This window comes from Hoplias malabaricus, chromosome 12, assembly GCF_029633855.1.
Source record: "Hoplias malabaricus isolate fHopMal1 chromosome 12, fHopMal1.hap1, whole genome shotgun sequence".
In the NCBI taxonomy this organism is placed as follows: Eukaryota; Metazoa; Chordata; class Actinopteri; order Characiformes; family Erythrinidae; genus Hoplias; species Hoplias malabaricus.
The window spans coordinates 35552204-35576819 of record NC_089811.1 but is presented as its reverse complement, the minus strand read 5'-3'; the positions used below and the strand labels follow the sequence as shown (position 1 = coordinate 35576819).

Genomic DNA, 24616 nt, shown 5'->3' with positions numbered 1-24616 from the left:
GTTCTGGGCGATGGCCAAGTTGCTTTAAAAATAAAAAGAAAAAAGCACAGATGCATGTATGAACATCATTTACTGTCTATTCTTTCATCTCTATGAACTTACAGGAGCACTTCTATTTCTCTAGTTCTGCCATTACAGACTGCTGTCCCTCTGCGGTTCTGCATACTTTATGCAACCCATCACCCTGTTCTTAAACGTTCAGAACCCTCAAAGGACCACCACAGAGCAGGTATGGTTTGGGTGGTGTATCAGTCTCAGTGCTGCAGTAACACTAACGTGGTGTATTAGTGTGTGTGCTGCATTGGTTTGAGTGGATCAGACACAGCATTGCTGCTTAAGGTTTTAAAGAGTGTGCACTCGCTGTCCCCTGTACCTTGTTTATTCCACCTTGAACATGTAAATCAGAGACAGTAGCTCATCTGTTGCTGCACAATTTGTGTTGATCCTCCTCTAGACCTTCTTCAGCAGGGTGAAATGGGGATAAGAAAGGATGCAGAGAAACAGATGGACTACAGTCTGTAATAGTAGAACTATACTGTGATAGTGTATGGTCAGTGGAGCTGAGTAAATGGGCAGTGGGTGCAGAAACAAGGAGGTGGTTAATATGTTATGGCTGATCAGTGTGATCAATAGTGACTATGTAGATGTTGTGAAGAGACATCTGTGCTTTGTATTTCTGTATTATACTTTAAATAAATTTTTAAAATTACAAATTCCTGCAGGGGGCAGCACGGTGGTGCAGCAGGTAGGTGTCGCAGTCACACAGCTCCAGGGTCTTGGAGGTTGTGGGTTCTCCCTGTGTCTGCGTGGGTTTCCTCCGGGTGACTGTCTGTGAGGAGTGTGGTGTGTTCTCCCTGTGTCTGCGTGGGTTTCCTCCGGGTGACACACGTTAGTAGGTGGATTGGCGACTCAAAAGTGTCCGTAGGTGTGACTGTTGCCCTGTGAAGGACTGGCGCCCCCTCCAGGGTGTATTCTTACCTTGCTCCCAGTGATTCCAGGTAGGCTCTGGACCCACCGCGACCCTGAACTGGACAAGGGTTACAGATAATGAACGAATGAATGAAAATTCCTGCAGACTTGCTCAGTGAAAATACACAGGGAAGTAAAATGTCAGTGTAGAACAAGTCATTGATAAAAGCAGTAATTTAACAACTTTATTGTTAGCATTTAGCAGCTTGATAGCAGAAGGAATAAAGACTCGAAAAAGTGATTTGATCTTGTAAAAGGCACATTATAATGCGGAACTGATGACATTACAGTAGATTTGGTAGACAGAATGCAATCAGGGTGATTAAATATTCCATTTGCTTTCTGGGCATTCTGTTTCTCCCACAGGGAGCCAATGAACAAATGTTTACAATGCCATTAAGGCTATTCTTGTCCTTCGCTGAGAGCCCATGAAACAAGCAGTTAGGAAATTCAACAAATGATTAGTAAGAATTATAGAGTGTAGTCTAACACATGAAAAGAATTCAGCTTCTGCAATTAATTACTTCTTTCTGACCGCTCAAAAATCACCTCAGTGTTTGCATTAAACACATCAAGCTGAGAGTCGAACAGTTCCCAAGTTCCTTTACATGTCAACGATTTGAACCACGTTTCTGCGTATGATACTCGCTTTTGATTCCTCTCCATTCCACTGAAAATCTGTCATTATTTCTTTAGTTTGTGACTCACTCAATTAAAAATTTCTCATCACACGATTTGAGAAGATCAGGTAAAGCCCAACTGTGACTCTGAACCCCAAAGAAAACACTAAGTTTTTTCCATAGGAAGACCCAAAGGTTTGTTCCTTCCTTACAATATTAAAGTCATGTTTCATAGACAGGCCTTAGGAGTCTTGCCCAAGGATTATTTCTGGTATAAATTTATGTCCCTGCCAAAGCTGGGATGTGTACTGCAGAGGCTGCCCTCTCTGATATATCAGTCACATTTGTTCTTTCGTTCATTTTATGATTGTTAGGAGTGTTGGAGCCGTTTTTATGATGTTGCCGAGTACTTGTTTTTCTCAGTCTTCAAAGGCCCCTAAATGTTTGATGGAGTAGTGCTCAAGGGACTGTGGAGAAAGCTTCAGGTGATTCCTACAGAGCTGTGACTTATGTTTTGGGTCATTACTTTGCTATAGTAAGAATCCTTCATAAAATCCAAATCAAAAGAAATACAGCGTGTCCCTGCAGAATGGAATGGCAAATTAATTTTGTCAATGCTGATTCAGTGCAGGTGTCCGAGTAGGCGAAACACCCCCAGCCATGCGCCACTGTGGTTCAGATATCTTGTGGCAACACTTTGATTCATCAGTAAACAGGGACTTCACTCACTGATCCGATATGTGGGTATATTATAGTCCCAGGTAAGCCGAATACGTGTAATGTAGATCTGCCATATTCCAATTCACAGAAGAAGCTGATGTTTGTAAACGCTGAAAATAATTTAAACCATAATTTATACAAATCCCTATGGCAGTGTTTTTAAAACGCAATTTCCAATAGTAAGAATCTTCCGAATACTTGTGTTCATCATCGATTTTTGCTTCATGTCCTTCACTGTGTTGAGAAGCTGCAGAATAAAGACAGTTCCCTCTCTGGTTTCAAACGGCAAAAGCCTGTGGGCCCCGAGAGTCTGAAACCCTCCAGCAATCTTACTTACAGTCTCTGACCATCTGGAGCACAGTCCCTGCCAAGTTACATAAGCCGAAAAGAAGATGGCGTAAATCTAAAGCAGTGAAATCTTGTTCATTGGATATTTTAAAAAAATAAGTGTTTAGGACAGTCTCTGCTTTCATTTTCATGATCAAATGTGTACATTTTAAAATGCCTGTAAAGCTTTTAAAAGGTGTTTCAAAACTAGTGTTCTTTAATGACAGACGTTCATAAGAACCCTTACACTTACCCTTGCTTCAATAATAAAAAAAACACAAATGTACATACAGCCACACACAATCATTTCCAAGAGCTTTATTATCATTTTCTCCAGCTGTTTGGTCCGGTGACCTGTTTGGTTTGGATGATGCCCTCTGTTACCATAATGTCAGTGGTCTCATTTTGCACTGGCTTGGGCTAAGCACTGCTTTGGACTTTGGCATGTGCTAGGTTATAAGCTGCAGATGTAAAACCGGTCTGAGTGCTACTGCTTTAGGAGCCTGTTTTCGGTAAACAGTGCGCAGAAGAAACCTAGAACAGCACCATCACTCAGACACTGAACACATGAACAAATGCACAGAACATCAACGTGCAAATACTAAGTCAAGCAGTTAATTGTGTAAGAAAACAGTAAAGTTTCAACTCACACCAACAGCTATTGCACCTTCACGGTCCCACTCACGTAACAGAAATATACATATTTTTTTATTTCAATATCTGTATATACACTTGCACTCTGTATAACCTCATACTCTCTGAAAAGTTGCAAAACTAAACCAAGAATTAGTTCATTCACTGGTTGTGTTCAGTTTTAAGAGAATGGCCAGCCTATCTCGAATATAAATATAAATATACTGCATGTGTTCATGCTTGCTTTACTTTGTCATATTTCCTGAAATTTGATTTCAGTCCTGAGCAAAGGAAAAACACCACCTCTAAACATCTCAATTCACCAGGGATTATTGCAAGTCCAAATACCAATGCTGTTTTATTGCTCCAACTTGGCCCTGTGAAAATCGCTGTGACTAAAGGTGACTAATGCCACTATAATCCAGGGCATATCTCTAAAAAAATAAATCAGCCAAATCATGTTGATGTGGATGAGTGTGGTGAGCAGAATTGTCTGGTGTTACACAAGTATAAAACACAAATTATACTTCATACACTTCATTAACACCCAACTGGATAATCACTGAAAACTAGCAGTGGAATGACCCGCTGAGGAGAAATGAAAAAGAAGCCATGTGTCGCCAAAAAAGTAGAGATGAGAAATAAATGTAAAATTAAAGCAACATGACGTTTGATTTTTATTGAGCATGCAATTTATGTAGAACTACACAACATATCAAAAACCAACTTGGCCATTTGGTTAGCATCACTACACAATATAGATATAATTAAAAAAGGAAAATAAAATACACAAAGCAAAGTTTATGAGGACATTATTTAGTACTGCATGTTTTGGGGCTGACCAATCTCTTCCCTTCATGTTAGAGGCAGGTTACTCTGGCCCATCTCAGCAGCAAAGTACACACGTCTTACGTATGTATACTCAAGGAAAAGGTTAAATGGCATAGTTTGGAAAAATATCTGTGCAACTAGTTCAATACCTGCTTGCTATCTTTCTCACTCCATGGAAACGAATGGCCTTTTTCGTCTTATATAAAGTGAAAGCTGATGCTGGTCCCTGGACACTGTGAAGCTGAGGATGAGAAAAGAGGAGGAAAATAAAAATAGTTTTGCTCGACAGTGATTATAATCACAGGGGTTAGTTTCATCAAAACTTACCCAATCTGATCTAAACTCTGGATTAAATGGACAGACCAGGGAGTTAGTCCATGTCAAAATCTATTCTGGTAACTGCTGCCTGTTATACACATTAAAAATGAGTTTACTGTTAAATCACGGATTACAATCGACACACAGCCAAAAGAAAAAAAACACTTATAAGAAATAACTGTTTAATTTTTCCTCACTTTGTCTTCTACGGTAGCCCTCCTTCGATCTCCTAAAGCTGGCATCCTTCCTCCTGAGTATACATGTAGTGTTTCCCTTTTTCAGCAGCTTTCTGTATAAATCTATGGCCCATTAACCCTTTCAGAGACATCGGTCAACCCCACTTCAGGCCCCTGAACCCTGCTCTGCTGAAGATGATCAAAATCAAAAAATGTGTTACGTCAAAATAAAGGAGCTTCACCATGAGGAGCACCTTGACTTCAGTACATACAACATCTCATTCTCAACCACAAAACTACTTCATCTTTCTCATCTCAGTCAAACAAAAATAAAACTAGTGGTTGTCCTGAGAATCCTTCATCCACCATAAGAGTAACGACTGGTATTTAGTGTAATTAATGAACTTTAGTTTACTCTAATAAATGTATTTGTTCCCCTTGTGTCAGTCTGTGGTGAAAAGCTGTCATGCTCCATAAAGTGTCGAAGTTCAACATTTCTCAAGCACTGGATTGAGATCGCTCGTTTCCAAACGAACCCTTCTGCCATCTCGGACATCTGTGGTCAGACCCATGTGTGTTAGCGTTAGCGTTAGCGCTGAGCAGAGCTGGCTCTAGCCTCACTCTGTGTAGTGCATGATGGACTCCACGTAGTTTCCAGGGAAGAGTCCTGTAGTGCCCTGCATCACTCCCTCGTACCAGCCGTCATCGTTCTTCTTGATAACGTAGATGATGGCGCCCTCCTGGAACGTCAGTTCGTCTTCTTTGTCTTGTGTGTAGTCATAGATTGCCACAACTGACAGAATGGAAAGTTGAGATGTAAAGACAAAACGGTGTTATAAGGATATTTTCTGGCTTTTAAGCCTTTGGTATTATTGCAAAAACATTTATTAATTTGTACACTAATTTGTCATTAATTTATTAACTGTAGTTTACAGAGATAAACAGTTCACTGAGGAATTCGACTGTAATTAAACCAGTTCAAAGAATTCAGTCAGTTAAAAGAAAAATGAACTGTTGGTATTGTGTTCCAGTTTTGCTGAATTTTCTCTCCACCTATTGGTTTTCACAAATTTCAGCTGCTGATGCACTACCACTGAATGCTGAATTTCAGCAGAGAGTACAAACTGACCAGATCTGTCTTATCAACTGACAGAGACCCATACTACACTGCAAAAAAATGAAATCTAAGCAAGTAAAATTTACTAATATCTAGTATTACTCATTTAGAAATTGTTGTAAGAATATAATAAGATTATTCAACTTATTTCTAACTTATTTTTTACCTGTTTTAAATCATTTTATCTACAGAAAGTGTCTTATTCCATTGGCAGATATTTTTGCTTCTTTTAAGCATCATTTTATGTTAATTCTTGAATTAAGAAAAAAATTCTCCCAATGGAATAAGACACTTTCTGTAGATAAAATGATTTAAAACAGGTAAAAATAAGTCAGAAATAAGTTGAATAATCTTATTATATTCTTAAACCAATTTCCAAATGAGTACTACTAGATATTAAGACTAGATTTTAGTAAATTTTACTTACTTAGATTTCAGTTTTTGCAGTGTAGTCAGCACCAATGAAATTTCAGTTTGTTCATGGTTGAGCCCAATCAGTTTTCAGAAAAGGAACTTTAGGCAAACCATACAGTGCCCAGGCACCTTTGACCCCCAAAATCCAGTTCACTTGACTAGTGTGGGTGCTATTCAAAATAAAAGTCACTGTCCAATGATGTGAGCTTGCTCGGGTTATGGAACATAGAAACGCAGTGTGGGTGCAGGTCGGTGAGGGAGTAATGGACTCTTGCCAGGTACGTTTTAACTAAGTCCAAGTACAACATTAATGTTTTCCAATTGAATCACTTCCTACATTTCAGACTTCCTGGTTAATGCCGATCTGTCCAAATGATTCACCAATATTTGCATCAGTAATCTCCGCAGCAGTAAAAATAAAAACGTTAATACCTTTCTCTAGGTAAGTACGTGGGGCCCAAGGTGGATCCTCCTCAGCGTAGGGGTCACTGTACTCCACCACTGCTGACTCCTCTTCTTCATAGTTGTCTGGAGCTGGAGGAGGGGGCTGGGCCTCCTCAAACACATTTTCCTCCGTGGGAGGAGGTGGAGGAGGAGCATCTGAAACTGGCATGAGGGAAAATCATGAACAATAAGTGCCAAGGTGATGGTTCCAAGGGAAACATCATGCAAGCTCACTCATGCAGGAGGTATCAGAGATGCAAAGACAATGAGAAATGTTTGACAGAATGACAGCGAAGTACTTTTCTTCTGGATACACTCACATGCTTTTTAATGCATGCAAAACAAATACACACATATACAACAAAGACTCCCAACATAAGGGAATTCAGTGCACCATCAAGACTCGCTGCTGGCAACAGAAATTCTTCAAAGCTGTAAGCCCAAAAAAGATACATCAACTTAATTTCAGTAAAGCCTTAGAACAGAGGTTCTAAGAAGCAGGCACAAGTTGCGAGCTGTCGGTGAGGGTGAAGAGGCTCTGCACAAGGGTGAAGCTCAAAGCCACTTACTGGTCTCCTGAACCCGAGCCACGAAGCCCGTCAGAGGGAGCTGGGGTGTGATCTGCAGGATGGAGGGGGGAGGGGGCGCCACTGAGGCTGCAGCACACCACACCACACAGAGAAACAGAAAGGACAGAGGAGTGGAGGCACAGCCGGAGTGTGAAAAAGGACCACAGGGACAGAATGTGTTGGGTAATGAACAGCAGATGATGGCGTGATGTAGATCAGAGGAAGACAGGAGAGAGAAAAGGCAGTTAGTTTAGTGTGCAGACAAACATGTACACTTATCACCATAAATAATATTTGCACCCAGAAGGAATCAACCGGAAGGAATGAAGCTTGCTGGGTAAGTTTGACAACATGATACATGTGAATGATTTAGGTTTTGAAGTTCGAGCGAAGGTACAGTGGAACCTCTACTAACGAACTTTCCAAGATACGAACTGGGCATTCGAATATTTTTTTGCCTCCACCAACGAACCACGACTCTAGAAACGAACCCGAGCCTCCGCCGAGCCGGCGACTGGAAATGTCCACTGACCCCAATAGGCGAGTCTCCCAGCGCCCAGACTTGAGTGAGCTTTTAAGATTAGCACATTGTAGCTTTAGCAATTTAGCATTAGTGTAAATAGCAGACATCGAAATTCGTGCTAAGTTAAGCCGTATCTACGCTTCGTCTCCCCACATTCACCACCTACTCTCCGTTATTCCACCCACCCCCCACCTCCCGTCATACAGCCAGTGCCTGTGTTACTCCTCCAGCCAGTCGTCACGTCTCCAAGGTAGCGATGTGTAACCACTTACAACTTTATTATTTCTTTTTTATTTTTAGTAACGCTACATGTATTTTTTCACAAAAGGGTGACTTTCGGGGTGGGGGCTGGAACACATTAATTGCTTTTCCATTATTTTAAATGGGGAAAATTGACTCGAGAAACTAACTTTTCCACTTACGAACCGGGTCACGGAACGGATCAAGTTCGTAGGTAGAGGTTCCACTGTACTTACAACGCACGGCCTTGAACACCACATTAACGACCAAAAAATCTGTATGTCATGATGTGAGGTGCAATTTTAGACAACACAAGACCACTAAAGACTTATTAGAAAGGAAGATAATGGTGTTGTAGTGTTTCCTAATATCATTGCAATCCGACACATTCTTCTGGGTGCAAATACTTTGATGACGAGTGTATATAAGAGAATGAGTGCTCATCTATGCAAGCTGCTGTAGCCCAGTGAATGACCAAATTTAGTGCAAGAAATAAGGTCCAAGGGAACATGAATACTTAACACAGGTCTACAGCTACAGTCTAAAAGTGTACTTCTCCACACTCATACACCTCATGCAAGTTTACATGTTCATCGACACCAATCAGCCATAACAATAAGTCTAACGTTATGTAGGTCTCCCTCATGTTGAAGCATGGACTCCAGAAGACATCTGGGTCTGGACACTTGCCACATTCACTGTGCATTCTGACACCTTTCTATTAGTGCCAGTATGAAAGGTTTCAACCAGGTACAGTAGTTCTGCTGCAGGATGGGACCAGAGGGGCTAGCCTTCACCTTTTTTGAGCTTTAATGAGCCTTGGGCACCTAAAACCATCCAACACATCAACTTCAAGAATTGACTGTTCATTTGCTACTTATTGCACCTCATAAGTTGTTTTGTAACATAATCAATTCATTTACTTCAGTGGTTTTAGAGTTGTGGCTGATCAGTGCAGTTTTATGCCAAAGCCTGGGCATTTATTCAATCAAAAGCTTTCATTCTATTGCTCAAACTGACTATTGTTTTATTTGACAAAAAGGTATTATAATTAACATACAGGAGGTCCTCGGGTTACGTCAGTCCCGAGTTACGATGTTTCGTGGTTACGACACATCTCCCATTTACTGTATAAAGCCTTGTTTCGACTTAAGTGGTTTTGCGTCGTAAACGTCGTAACGTGAACTTCATGTGTGGTGTGCGCGGCAGAAGAATACACGGTTACGCGGCTCGGGACCGAGGAGGATAGGTGTTAGGATAGGATAAGTGCTTACAGTATGTTATTTACGTACAGTATGTACGTATGTTCCGACTTACACCGAAAATCTGTTTACGACGCGACGTAGGAACGGATCAACGTCGTAAGTCAAGGACCACCTGTATATTACTTTTGAAATGCAAATCTTCACAAATGAACAAAAACCTTGTCACATATGTTGCAGAAAACACCACATTGACAGGATGTGTACTCGTTTCACAGAATCAACAAAGCGTAATTTGACAAAGTGTTGTTTTTGTTTTTCCCACAGAAATGTACATAGATTAAAGAGATAGTCCAGAATCATAAATCTGTCTGTTAATTCCTCTGCCATTTAGTGTGGTGATCCACACGGTCTATTTCAAAACATTTTTAACCTCCAGATTATTACAATAGTCTGTATGAAGCATTATTCATTCCTAAGACACAATTTTCCAGTTTATTTTAACATTCTCACTGCAGGTTTGTGGTAAAAACCTCTGAGAAAGAACTTGATTAACTGACCGTCAATAACAACTTTAAAAAACGTCAGTTAATAGAATCTTCCAATAAAATAAAGGTAACTGGATGAAAAATAAACATTACCAAGACCTGACAGAGTAAACGAGAAAGTTGTATAATGAATCTAATATATAACACATAAATGTACCAAAGGACAATACAGCAGTATAAATATAAATATGTACGGAGGTTCACTTAACACTAATCAACAAAAGTCATAACTGTCTTTGTCATTCGTCTGGAACATGTCATGCCTGAGGCATAACCAACAGTGATGTTACCTTGGCCCTGGTTGTAGTAGGGTCCTCCATTCTGCTGGCTAGGAGGCATAGTGGCCTGGCCAGTGACAGAAGGAGGTCGGCGATATGGAAGAGAGCCTCCAACAGTGGGTGTGATCTGTCTAGGCACAGGCCTGTTCATGCTGTAGAACTGAGGGGTGATGCCTGTGTCAAAAACAAAAGAGAGCAAGAATGAGACAAAGAGCAGCCTTACGCAGGGCAACCGACAACGGTTTGAATTTTTATTCTTTTGAGAGGCGAATTCACTGATGTTGATAGGGAAAGTGTTTTCAGAACTGGAATTCTGAAGAAGACCTTACCATTTTTTTAAGTCCTTTAGATAAAGAGAAGAAGCATTACAAGGAATACTAGAACATAGCTGCTTACAGAAATATGCAAAGGGAGTTCACTGCCAATATCACATGAAATCTCCATATCCATGCATCCCAGCTGACCTCTATGTTAAACACTGCATGCAGCACGATCATGCAACAAGATGAGGAGGGTCTTTGGTCAGAAATCATTTGTGAACACTGATGAAACAGACAAGTGTTTTCATGTGAAACAGGACAGGAGTCTGGGATTTACCGCATTTTAAATGTAATTGGGAAAAGACAAACATACCTGATTCAACACTGGAACGAGTGTGTATGAACTTTAAAGCATATTTTAACATTTTACATTTGTACAAATAATAAAGTTATCATGGAGCTGGTACAAGTGTGTGAGTGAATGTGTGTCTGTGTTGCCCTGTGAAGGACTGGTGCCCCCTCCAGGGTGGGCTCTGGACCCACCGCGACCCTGAACTGGATAAGCGCTTACAGATAATGAATGAATGAATGAATGAATGAATGAAGCTGGTACAGAATCTAAAGTCTTGCTTCTCATTCCAATGTGTGTAAGCTTAATGGTCTGCTTCTGTGGAATCATGTGACACTTACTCAAAGCTAATTTCATTCAAATGCCAATGCAATAATCATATCCTGACCAAAAAAAAACAACCAGGAAGAATTTTTTCAATATAATTTTAATAGAACTGACACACAGGCTGGTAAATCATAACAATTAAAGTAGATGTACAGCTGTATAAACTAAACAAGATATGTTGCCAACTAGGACATGAAGTAAAGAATATAGACTGACAGACAAATGCCTATCAGAATATTCAAACAAGTAAAAATATTCTTTTTAAGGAAGGTAGCCACGATTTTTAAACGGCAGCTCAGATGAACAATGATCACTGTTTAGATATTGTAGGCTTATCCAACTTGGACTTAATTCAGGTTTTCTCACGTGCACCCAAATACTTAAAAGGCTGATCCACTCCTGACTGTGAACAAGCCCATTTTTACAAGCTCATTTCTAAAGGGAACGTGAGGAGGAAGTCAGCACTCACAGCTCATGCTGGGTAGTCAGGGTGGAACAGAAACAGAGATTAACACAACATGGGAAGTCATGTCTTATTGGATACTTCCACACTGTGATGAGTGGGCAGATTTGTTTGATTTGGTGGATGGGCAAGTGTAATGTAGTCAAAGCCATAACTAAGATTAGCTTTAACTGTACTACTAGAGGGCAAAAACAAATGAAAAAAAGAGGCTTCCGTCTCCGGTACCGCACGACTGGAAAACAGCTGTAAAGTCCTTAAAAAGAACAGTACTTTAGGATTGTATATGATTTCAAAAAGAAATGGAATATATGATATGATAGACTTCATGACGTTCCAGAGGGCAAAGTCAGGCATAATCTCTGAATGATGGAAGGATGGGAAGCGATATTTGGCTACAGTGAGCTCGGTGGGGGCACACTCACCTGGCACAGGGCTGGTGGTGGTGGAGGAGGCAGCGGCTGCAGGAGGAGTGAGGGGTGGAGAGGAGGGAGGGAGTTCGGCTGAGTCCAGTGAGGTCTCAGGAGCGGAAGAAAGAGTGAGGGATGGATCAGGTGCTGCAGTGGGGTTAGTCAATGACTGGGTGGGGGTAGAATTAGGGTATGTGACAGAAGGCTGGGTAGAGTTGGGTGGGGCAGAAGGGCTGCAGGCCACACCAGATGCAGAGGCTTTGAATTTGAAGAAAGAAGGAGTAAAGGTAAGGAGAAATGAGGAAACTAAAATAGAAATAGGTTTTTGATTTGGTTACAGGGAGATTATTAAAAGGACAGACTCCTGCATGTCATGTGGAACACTGTTTAGTACTGCTTTGTAAAAGGTTTTAAACATGCTCCAATCTGTTGAACTCACTGCAACATCACTGCTGAAAAACCAGTAACATGCAGGACTCAGCTAATCTCATTAAACTATTATTTAAACAGTGTCTGCAGTTAGAGGCAGTGTTTCCATCAGGTTTGATGGGAATCATTGGTCATTGCCAGAGCCAGAGATAAAGATGAAGCCATATTGTATCCGCTGCCTACAGTGGGTTTTTTATACATTTGCATAAGTGATACAGAGTTCTGAGCCATTCTTCTGAGCTTGTGAACAGTAAGAGCAACAAAGTATCCAATGAGCCTCATGTCATGCTGACTGCAGCCACAGAATACACAAAGTTGCAGCATTATCCTGTTTTTATTTCCTTATAATGAGAAATAAGATTCCCATCTTCTATTTCAAAACAACGTTACAGAGAACCATCTGTTTTAAGGGACTTGTACCCAGCAAGCCATCAAGGAAACTACAATAAAGGTGAATGACTCCATCCAGCTCCACTGTAATGCTTTATTTGAGGCTCTGTGCTCTTTCTAGGGCTTCTTCGGCTTGATAAACCCACAGAATAAATTAATGTTTGTGATGAAGAACCTATTCTTTTTTTTTGGTTCCAGCTGGGAACCAAATTTTTTGAATGGGAATGAACCGGTTCCTCGTTGATGGATAAGTCTATGTTAGCAGTCACAAGTAAGTCTAGAACCACACCAATCTACTGATACTACAAAATGACTAAAATCAACTTGTGCACAAGCAATTTGACAATCACTCCTTTAACCATCCATCTCAAGACAGACGATGCCTTAGGACCACCACTCACTAGAAATGTTTGAGTAACGGATCAATGTAACAGTAACAAATTAGCAGTAGAGTGGTTTGAGGCACAGTAGCAGTTTCAAAATACAGTGGAGCCTCTACTAACGAACTTTCCAAGATACGAACCGGGCATTTGAATATTTTTTGCCTCCACCAACGAACCAGGACTCTAGAAACGAACCTGAGTCTCCTCCGTGCCGGCGGCTGGAAATGGCCACTGACCCCAATAGGTGAGTCTCCCAGCGCCCAGACTTGAGTGAGCTTTTAAGATTAGCAAATTGTAGCTTTAGCAATTTAGCATTAGTGTAAATAGCAGACATCGAAATTCGTGTTAAGTTAAGCCGTATCTACGTTTCGTCTCCCCACATTCACCCGCCTACTCTCCATTATTCCACCCACCCCCCACCTCCCGTCATACAGCCAGTGCCTGTGTTACTGCTCCAGCCTGTCGTTTATTACTGTTTCCAATGTATTTTTAGTAATGCTACATGTATTTTTTTTTTTTTTTACTAATTTGAGAGTGTTGTAAACATATATCAGTGCAAAAAGGGTGACTTTCGGGGTGGGGGCTGGAACGCATTCATTTCTTTTTTTCATTATTTTAAATGGGGAAAATTGACTCGAGAAACGAACTTTTCTACTTACGAACCGGGTCACGGAACGGATCAAGTTCATAGGTAGAGGTTCCACTGTACCACACACTTGCTGTTGGGTTCAAAAAACCACCAAATGCAACACTGTTCAAAAACTGAGCTTTTATTAAGAGTCAAAACGCAGCAAAATATTTGATGTAGTTTAGTAAATTTAAATCTGGTATGTGCACCATCTAAAGGCCAATAAGCATAAGTATTTCATTTGGTCTTTCTCTACATCTATAGGACTCCTGAATTCTGATGTAGTAATACAGTTCATTGGGCATGAAGCTGTAATACTGTGCAATATTCATCCCAAGGTGGAAGAGCATGATCAAATAATATTAGAAAGTCATTACCTGGAAATGCACTAGGTGGAGAGGGCGTTGGCACGGCAATGGGCACACCTACACTGCCACTCCCACTGTTTTCTCTACTGCTGCTGCGGCTGCTGGGATGACTTCCGCCACTGCTCCCACTGCACAAATCACAATAGAGTTTGTACACACTCTCTTCTTTAAAACACAAAAAGCATCCACCTTGATGACTCACAAATAAATACACATACACGCAGCCACACAAAGTTACACAATATCTTTTTCAGACACTGGATCACAAAACACTTTTTTAATTAATTTATTTTTTATTTAACACCAAACACCATCTTGCACCTTTTACCAAAAAAAGGAGTGTAACAGAGCATGAGACAGGAACGGTTTGAAAGGAACCAAGAAGCAGCAGCAGAAACACAAGCCTCTAAGAATGTGTGCTTGGTATAAAACACATTTAACTGACCATGGGCTATTTATTTATAAATGACTTTCAGATACAAACAATAAACCCTTAAAGGAGACATAGTTTTGATATTTACGAATGTGTCACAGTTACTTGTTTTTAGTGAAATTTTGATGGAATATAACAGTCTTTACAATCATTTCATCACATCATTTACAAGTTGGTGAAACGTTCTTTGCAGTATTCATTATTTATGCTAATGACTGCAGATGTCTCAGTAGAGTAAGGTATGTAGTAGGTTGTGAAGTAAATTGTGTTGTGTTTGCGCGGTAGCAGAGCCTAACGATGGCTGTGGTGTAGACGGTAAATGTTCTATTTTTAAGTCCCAAATCACAGACATGTACAAGACTAGCTTACCATCACACAGCACTGTTTAATGTAGAATTTGTGTAATTGGCTTTTTAAGTAGCTTTTGTTTAACTGTTGTTTTGCTAGCCTGATAATGAGGATTTAAATTACAAGGTGAAATTCAGTAAAAATGTAAACCTCGTGATATCACTGAGACCTTTTCATTCAGCCCAAATTACTCTACTACGGACAGAATATGATTCAGTTTATCAACATGTATATCTTTAATATAAACAAAAAGAGATTGGATAAAATGTCTCCAACACTTCATAAAAAGTGTTGACTTCATAGCAAATCATAAAAGTGACAAATGTGACAAGTAACATGAAAGGGCAAGTACATTTCTGTTAATTATGTCTGCTTTAAAAGGCTTGCTAATATATTGTGCTTTTAAACGTGTTTTCCTCTTTCATCTAATACAAAATTTCAGAGCACAAACTGCAATGAAAAAATGTGTGTGAGAGAGAGAGAGAGAGAGAGAGAGAGACACAGAGAGAAACAGACAGAGGGAGAGAAGAGAGACACACACAGAGGGAGAGAGACAGATTTTTTTAAACAACAATTAAGTTGCAAGAAAGCGAGGACCATCATTTTAGAGAAACTGAGATGTTTGGAAATGTAAAAGACAGGAACTGAAAGAGAGAAAGAGAGCAGCTATATCAAACTGACCTACAAAGCTGAAGCAGTGAGAAGGAATAAAATGGATCGGTTACACAACTAAAGAGGGATGAGGTGAAAGAGCATGGGAAGGACGTTGAGACTGCGGTCGGGCGGTATAAAGATAATACTCTATACCGCTCTATTTAAAAATGTGGAAATCAAGTGCCATTCAAGTTAGTTAAAAGAAGAGCGATGGTAAGCACAGAAATAAAGACAGAGCGAGAGATGTGTTTTTGCCCTGGCCGGCCAGCAGGAAGGCATATGGGCATGAGGCAGACGGGTTCCGGTACCTGTATGTGCGGTTCCTCTGGTTAACTGACGCTGTGCGTACAGGGCTCTGCTGCTGCACAGGCACCATGTTGCGTGTTGGGCTGGGGACATAGTCATTAGGAACCACAGGGGGACGTACAGGCTCCAGTGTCCTATAGGGGGAGTGCCTCCTGTCAGGAGCAGGAGTAGGAAAATTGAGCAAATTTGGAAGAAATTTAAAAGAAAAGGAATTTTCCAAAGCTGACACGACTTTTAAACCTTGCATTACCTTTGCACGCTGCAATACAGCGGTTATTTTTACTCTAATCATAAAATTAAACATGTTTTGCTTTTAAAATGTAGAAGAAATGCCGTGACTAAGGAATTACAGCACGTATATGAAAAGTCAAAGCAACAGGTCATTTTCCAATAAAGAAAAAACATATCTATACATTAATTGAAAATAAAAACAGTCAGAAAAGGCCTGTACTATGACAAGATTCCCCTTGTAGCATTTCCAAAGCAAGGAACAAGGGCGTTCAAAAATTTCCACACTACAGTTACACATCAGGGAAGTTCATGTCATTTGCAAACCACATATCCCATGGCCAAAAACACCATCCATCTCCAAATGATTAAGAGCATTTTCATCTCTTTGTTACTGTCTTTCTCTCTCTCTCTCTCTCAACCCTCATTTACAACAGTGTATTAACTAGGAGTCAACCTTAAAATAAATAAATAAATAAGAAACAACACTAATGCCACTTCTCAGGCAAAATCAATAACATTAGCTTTATATTTTTTTTTAAATTACTGCAGATACACATTAACAGACATATTACAAACACCAAAACACAACCAACAATCACAAAGACAGACAATGAGCAAGATACACACACACACGCACATCCTGTCAACTTTAACAGCACGTGTCTACAGTAAAAACAACAGAATACTAGTGCAACACAACAAAAATACAACACTACGGTATTTTCAGATATGGACCGCAGACTCTGGATGATAGCCACAGTGGCATGAGTGTCCAATCTGGCCATTAGGCAGCACACGAGGCAGCCTGGAGCGAGCAGGCCAAAAAGAGAGTGGCAGCACAGAAGCTGAGAGAGGCTAGAAGCTGGAGACAGTGACTCATAAGAATCTGGAGGAGGTGCAAATAGATTTTCTTCTACACGCAGACAAGCCTAGTTAACCATTGGTTCAGCATATTGTAACCTAAAGCTGACATAGCATGATGATGGGATTCTTCAGCCTCACACAGCATTGAGCTCATTTTTTATCATGCTACAATTACTACATAATTTAGCGCTCTATCTTAATTTTACAAGGTTTTCCTCTGATCCCTTGTATAGGTTAAATGTCACGGTAATAGCAGAAGAATTTAACCAGAAGCCGCAGAGTTGTATCTATCTCTGAGCATGGACACGTGCTATGACCCAGATATAAACATAATGGAAGAAGGTGTCTGAAGGCTCCATTTTCTCTGACTCATCTCTTAAAACGCTGCTATCAACTATGAGCATAAATTGCCAACTCAAATGAAATAAACATACACTCTGAGGAGTTATGTTAATGCTGTTGGGCCTCTAGTGCAGGCTTGTGGCTTTACATCGTAGCCAGAACCCTGCAGGACTTACCCTATTGTTCCCTTTCCGGGCATTGGAGGGCTTGGAGGTTTCTGTGTGGGCGGGGTGGTCCGAGGAAGACCGCCCATCTTCATGTTCTGGGTACTGACCTGAAACAGAATGAACCAGAATTACACGTATACAGATAAGGTGTAGCGTCAAGTAATTTGTTCTTAAAAATAAAGATACATTTTGATGTTTAGTAGAGTCAAGTATGTCACCTACACAAACACACATATTCCCCACCCCTCTTTCCTGACACCGACCCAAAAACAAACAGTGTGGAAAGTTCCCGTGGCGCAGCATTGGCTTGGGAACAATCAGCAATGCACTCAGAGACAGGAAGTGGCTTGTGCCACCATGGCAGCTTAACACATGGGCAACTGGCAAACAAGGGTCACGCTGTCTGAAGATGTACGAAGCACACCACATGCACACTCACTGTTATTCTGGTCAATGTGGGGAAGGAAAAAAGCAAAGAGCACATGGCAAAGCTAGACATAAACGGATGATGATCTCTTTGGATCCATTTAATTTTAGTTTCCCTCTAGTCTTATCAGATTTACTCAGCACACCTCACAGTATAAGGTTTGTCAATAGGGCTGGGTGATAAAATGTATATCCTTGTGAAAAAAACTGTATGAACTAAAAAGCCTCTCTGATTATTGAGTTCAGGTGTTTTTTTTTTGCTGACTTTTACTATGGCTATGTTATGTCATCTACACTGTACACTATGTCGGTTTGGCTGCTGTTTGTTTTTAATAATATATTCCTTCCATTAACCGTCCAGTGCGTCCTGTCATTTTTGGTTTGTCTCATTTCAACCTATCATTAGATACAGCAGATCGTAACCAGGTTGTAACGCATTGTAACAGAAAATCCAAATGTTTTTAAGGTGTACGTGTGTGCGTGTGTTGCCCTGTGAAGGACTGGCGCCCCCTCCAGGGTGTGTTCCTGCCTTGCGCCCAATGATTCCAGGTAGGCTCCAGACCCACCACAACCCTGAACTAGATGGGCAGTTACAGACAATGAATGAACAAATCAATGAACTACTGGAGGTTCACATTAATCCGCTTGTTAAGTTGTGCCATCACATCCGGGGCCAAACTGCTGCTCAGTATGGCCAACTTTTCGCCACTAGATTTAGCGACTTCTGGTGAGTTATAAAAAAAAAAAAAAAAAGACTAGCACCAAACCTATTGACTTTATGTACAACTCTTTCATACTTCTTATAGAAGATAACTGCCGGTAGCACAACTCATTACAACACTGGGACTGACCATAAGCGGGAGACACAGCTCTCCCGACGTGGTTTTTTGGATCCCAGAGACAAAACTATGGGAGTCAGATCTCTCTCCTCGGCTCCCAGAGACAGAACTACAGGAGTGGGATCTCTCTCCTCGGCTCCCAGAGACAGAACTACGGGAGTCAGATCTCTCTCCTCGGCTCCCAGAGACAGAACTACAGGAGTGGGATCTCTCTCCTCGGCTCCCAGAGACAGAACTACGGGAGTCAGATCTCTCTCCTCGGCTCCCAGAGACAGAACTACGGGAGTCAGATCTCTCTCCTCGGCTCCCAGAGACAGAACTACGGGAGTCAGATCTCTCTCCTCGGCTCTCCTTGCTTAGCTCTCCTTCGGCTTTCTGGTGTCCAGCATCTCTGGGATCGGAGACAGGGACATTGTGTTTTGGGGCGGTAGGGACTGAGTGCACTCAGGGAAAGAGAATTAAATGAGATTTGTCAAATTCCTTTAGTAATATTATTTTTTATAGACTGTTTGTTTCACTTTAGATTTAACCCAGTGCTTATAAATATATTCAAAGCTCATGGCTACATATGGCAAGGGACCGAAGACGGGATTGGACCCGGAAACGGCGAAAACATCACAGTTAACAAGCGGACTGCATTTACATGAAACTATAGAGTTTTCAAAATTCATCTTCTAGGTTGATGATGTGTTTATTTTAGAATACAAACTGTTTTATCGCCCAGGCCTAGTTCACTGCAAAAATAACCAAATAACTAGAATTAAAATCCCTAATATAAGATATATCTGTGGTGTGATTTTACTGCGCTATGATTGGACAGTATCAAGAACCCCAGGCCTGCTCGCAACACACATTAAAAAGCCCTTACCTTGAACCTAAGCAACCACTTATATCATGAATGAAGCAGAGAAAAGAAGCAAGGGAGAAGCACAGACAAGTTAGTGACAGTTTTGAGATTAAAAACCAAAACAAAAACAAACTATAAAGACACGGTTATGGTGCAGAACATCTGTTAGTATAAGCAAAAATACCAACACCTGATAGTTAGAAAACAGCACCAACATGCACCTTCTGCCCAGTGTTCCTACCAGTAAGTAAAGCGTTAATTACATGACCCTACCTTCACGCCATGGCCAATGTCATCCAGCACATTGTAGTCAATAGGTTTCCGAATATAACGCACAGGCCGCTCAGGATTCGCTGGAGCAATAATTTTGTGAGTGCGGGAAGTGTTCTTATTCGTTGTCAGGATGCCAATCTCCCGTCTTGCCACTTTCTCCTTGTGTATATCCACTGTCTGCATTATAGGAAAAAAAAAAAAAAACAAAGCTAACACAGTTGAACGAACAGTGTGTGTTGTGTGGACTTCACTGACAAAGGCTCTACAGAAACCAATTTCAAAAAAAGAATGGGATTCTCTGAGCAACCACCAAACCTCACCACACTCAATGCCAAGTGTTCTCTTTTGGAATGAGTTGGATTGGCAGTTGTGATCCAGAACTAATAATTAAAACCAGAACCAATTCAGAAGAGATGTAGGAGCAAGTACACTTCATGGCCAAAAGTTTGTAGACACAAACTTTTAATGTATCCCTCCTATTTTGCAGCACCAGGTATCGTTTGATTGGTTTGGCTTCGCACAGTAAACTGAAATAATTCTGTGGTGCTTTGACTGTATTCAGCTACAAGATCATTAGTGGAGTCATGTGAAAGTTCTCTATTATTGGATAGGGCTTCATCACGCCAGAGAAAGCAATCCCACTACTACTTCCTCTAGCCTAGAGATTCCCAAACATTCTGCAGTGCCCCCTTTTGGAGAGATCTGAGCACCCCCACCACAACAGACACGTACAAGTCTTTAGTTTCTAGACTTAAACATTGTTGTTTAGTTCAATAAGATGTTGTAGTTTTGGATGAATAACAAAGTGACATTTTACAGGAATTATTACAGGTGACTTATGTTTTTCATTGTTTAGCCTTTGCTCAACTGTCACTGGGCATTGCGACCTTAGGCTCATGTGCATCCAATTTTCTTTTTTGTCAAAGTTCTTCTCTAGAGATTTCATACATGGTAGGTATAAATAACAGAAACATAATACATAGAGTGTACAGGCACAAACAGTTCAACAGCAGGACTATGTACAAGCATATAAATGCCTTTATGTAGATCAGCGTTTCATTTCAGTTTGCACATATTCAGGAGAAGCTGTGTGGAAACGTCTTGATGAGAGGAGGCTGATTAATGCGTTAGAGGAGCTGCAGTGTGGCTCTCCTTAATCCCGTTAGACAGCGTGCTGTTGACAGCTGTTAAATAAAAAAATAATTTTTAAAAAATCTGGGGGGGGGTGGATTAACTGCTGGCTCCTCCAGCTCCTCACATAGGGCTAAATGATTTTCAGCATTAAGTGACAGTGATGTATATCAGATGAGAATGAGAATGAAATAAGTGTAAGTAAGCAAACTTATGATTTAGGAGTAGTGGATCCTTGTACCCTGCTTTAGAGCAGGATCTGGCTGACATCTCTGCACTTCAAGCTTACCTGTGAGATGTGGTTGATTGAGGACTCCATGCGGCGTAACTGCGACGCCTGGATATCCAGCATTTGCAGCACATTGTTGGCAAGTGTGTTGATCAGGTAGGCAACACTGGCCAGGGACTGAGTAGTGTAGTTTTTGGTTTCTTCTAGTGCTCTATGCTTATCTGGGGACTGGGACGAGAACAAACAGGAAAGTCATAATCAAATTTACCAATGACAGAAAGCAGCAATAACAGTAAATGATACTTATTTACTTGCGCTTATTTAATTTTGTTGTAATTTTACTTTTTGGCAGCATGCTACATTTGGAAACCTATTAAATCAATTTTATCATCATTGTGAAATTATGAACTCTTCATAAAGAGCTATGCTTTTGGAAAAAACTTAACCTTTGATCAGGACTGAAAGTTTTAGGGAACATTTTTTTATATATATAAATTATGTTACAGTTAGTGCTGGGTGATGTGAGCGTAAATCAATATCATGATTAATTGTACATTTTACCACAATTACGATTAATGAACAATTAATTTGTTTTTGTATTTGTGACCCTCATAGTTCAGTGACAAAGCTTTTACCAGTATTAAATATGATGTATTTTTCTAATGTTGCTGGGAGCTTGTTCCTCCTGTTTTTAAGCACTGTCGTCTTAATGTAGTCAAAACACAGCACGTCCACTCCACAGATGCTATATTTTTCTTTGGTACTAGCTTGGGGTACTTGGTGGGCCTCAGCTTTTAGGTTGCTTCCGTGTACATGAACACACAGTTGGGACATAACAGAATAAAAATAATTGATATAATCGATATAGACAAATTATCTTGATTAAAAGTTTTGAATGTCGATTTCGATTAACTTTCCATCAATTGTCAAACCCTAGTTACAGGAATGACGAAAGACCAAGGATATCTGGTGTTAATTTGGAACAAGATATTTATTTAGCTTTGTCTGCTGTCATGTACATAGCAAAGCTTTTTATTTCCTGTGACTGGTCTAACCTTGTGTTATGTAGCATACAGCTAAATATCCCCGTTTAGCCCTAAAGACATTATTTTTGAAATGAAGACTAATTAAAATTACAGCCCTTGCAACATGTAAATTGCAGACTTTCAAATTGTAATTTCACATAAACACTTAGCAAAGAAAAAACTGAAGAAAAAAAATAATAAAAAAAGTAGGATGCTAACTGCTTTCAGCTGAAGTATTTTCAACCTAGGCCTGTGAGAGCTCCATTTAAATGAACACAAAAAAAAGCACATAAAAATGGCTGACCATGGAAAATAAATCAATAGAAAGAAGGCACTAAGCTTCACAAAAAGCTACCAGTATGAATCCCACTTTCGAGTGCAAAAATCACTTGGAACTGTGAGGCCAGCTACTCTTTTCATACTTTTATTTTGCGCTTTTTATTTGGCAAACCAGCAGAAGCTTTTCGAAAGGTCTTTTTACTCAATTAAAAGGAGAGATTGGCTAGAACACTATTATTTGCCAAACAAAATCCATCATTTTTGGCACATCTAGTTAGACACGAGATTAAACATACTCTATCACTTCCCATTTAGTCATCATGGTAACAAATCAAATGAATAGAGTTTTAATGTACACTTTACACAGCATTAACAAAACTGTAACAGTAAATAAATAAGGATCCACTGTCAGGGACAGACAGGAGTTTTTGTGTGTGTGTGTGTGTGTGTGTGTGGAATGTCAGGATCTCAGCACTTTTGTCAGTGCAACATTTTGCAGCAGTGTGTCACATGACTGGGGCCTTTGAATCCTGTACTGAGCCACAGGAGTGAGTGTGTCTGTGTGTTTGTCTTTTTTAACACAATCCCGATTTTGTGCCATGCTTGTGCTAGGAGGGGAGAGTCACAACCACATACAATTAAATCTCTGCTCAATACAGGAATAAAGTTCTCATTACAACATCATTACCCACAGTGGACCTCCTCATTATTTAAGACTATGAACAGTTAAACCTAAAGGTGAATTATACACAGAGAAAAGGATAATCAGTCTATTCTTGGTATGCAAAACTGCTCTGATGAATTTAATAAAAACAGCGTTCGTCACAGCTACTCATTTTACAGCTCATATGTGACAAAATAAATACAATCTTACAGAAAATAGTTAGCATTAATGCCTGTATAAGACCCTCTCGAATTTAAAACATGCATGTGTGTGCACTGTGGGCCAGCATCAGGCAGGCATGTAGGTCAGAATGGTGGGCCCTCCCCCAGGACACATGCTGACACTAATATGTAGATCTAGTGCACTGTGAATAACAGTGGAGCACGCTGATGACATCACAGCTGCTCCTGAGCCTGGTGCACTCACATTCCCCTGCAGTTAGAGTCAAGGAGGGGCACATTTTCAAACAGACCCCCACCCACCGTCACTTACATGGAGAACAGGGTGCAGAGAAATATGCTGCGTTCCAGCTGATCTCGGATATTGAATTTCTGAGCTCCAAATAAGATATTTAAACCGGATTGATATTCAGTGTAGCCTCACCAACCATGAGTTGAGAATCCAAGATGGCGGCAGTCATATCAGCAGTGTTCTACAGTTTATTAGTGCTTCTATCCACATGTCATTAAATCAGTCGTACATACAGTACTGTCCAATTGCTGTATGTGAATGTGTTTTCATGGTGTTTAAATGCATAAAGTATTGTTCAATTCGCTGTTGTCAACTGGTATTTCTCACCATGGTAACCAGGACCAAGCTAACAAAGAATCCTTGGGCACAGGGTTTTCTGAATTTGGTGTGAAGTCATTCCAAACCCCGATTCTGACTTGTGAGGTAAATGGAACACAGCAGAGTCCTAATTTCACACAGACCCCACACATATCCATGGTACAAAGAAGGTAAAACCATAAAGAACATGGCATAAAGAAGTGCAGTTTTTAAAAATTCACACTGTTTGGTCTAAATAAAAAGATGTTTCAACAGTTCAACAGTCCTGCGTGTAATATTGTTGTGATAAATATTGCTTAATTTCTATGTGTTAAATGCTTAATGTTTCTTAAGCCATTTTCACACAAGCTCAAATGTAAATGATCACAATGGAAGATGATCTGTGTCATAGCTTAAAGTGTTCCACGTGTTTCAAGCATGGGACGGCACTAGTGTAGCAAGTGCAGGAGATACAGCACAATTCTCCAGAACATCACTGGCTTTATTCACACATGATCTCACTCTGACATTACCCACATTTTGTGCTAGGGGGCTAGCAGGATAAAATCCAGGTATTGTCCACTACAAATGTTATTTGTACAAATGCGCCTCCAGGAAAAGTTCAATTTCTGGGTTACTGTGCATGTGTTAAAGGGTCTTCAGATTAAGAATATGTGATAAGAGTTTGCATCACACACTGACACAATTGAGACAACAACAACCTTGTTACAACAAGGCCACTGAAGGCTCTTCCCCCGTCTTACACAGTCAGATATTTAGCACACACACAAACATATAGTAATGGAGGCTGGGTTCCAGAGTAATTAAATGGTATTGAACCTAATGACAGAAATAGG

General features: G+C 40.4%; 1 protein-coding gene across 6 annotated transcripts in view; it reads right to left on the bottom strand.

Moving 5' to 3' along the window:
• Window positions 1–2957: 2957 nt before the first annotated feature.
• Window positions 2958–24616, bottom strand: part of abi2a (abl-interactor 2a) — a 37584-nt gene continuing 15925 nt past the window's right edge. Inside the window, exons 2-12 of one of the 6 annotated variants that reach the window (XR_010804618.1) lie at window positions 21084–21251; window positions 19664–19840; window positions 17288–17385; window positions 15677–15826; window positions 13943–14061; window positions 9942–10103; window positions 7139–7225; window positions 6558–6731; window positions 4616–5387; window positions 4428–4506; window positions 2958–4341 (exon numbers count right to left, since the gene is read on the bottom strand). Coding sequence is in view for 3 of the 6 variants with exons in the window: in XM_066685843.1 (XP_066541940.1) it covers window positions 5212–5387; window positions 6558–6731; window positions 7139–7225; window positions 9942–10103; window positions 11751–11993; window positions 13943–14061; window positions 15677–15826; window positions 17288–17385; window positions 19664–19840; window positions 21084–21251 (1554 nt within the window). In the remaining 3 variants the exon portion in view is untranslated. Of the gene's footprint in view, window positions 5388–6557; window positions 6732–7138; window positions 7226–9941; window positions 10104–11750; window positions 11994–13942; window positions 14062–15676; window positions 15827–17287; window positions 17386–19663; window positions 19841–21083; window positions 21252–24616 lie in introns of all 6 variants that reach the window. The other 5 variants (XR_010804617.1, XR_010804616.1, XM_066685843.1 and 2 more) reach the window with 5 other exon arrangements.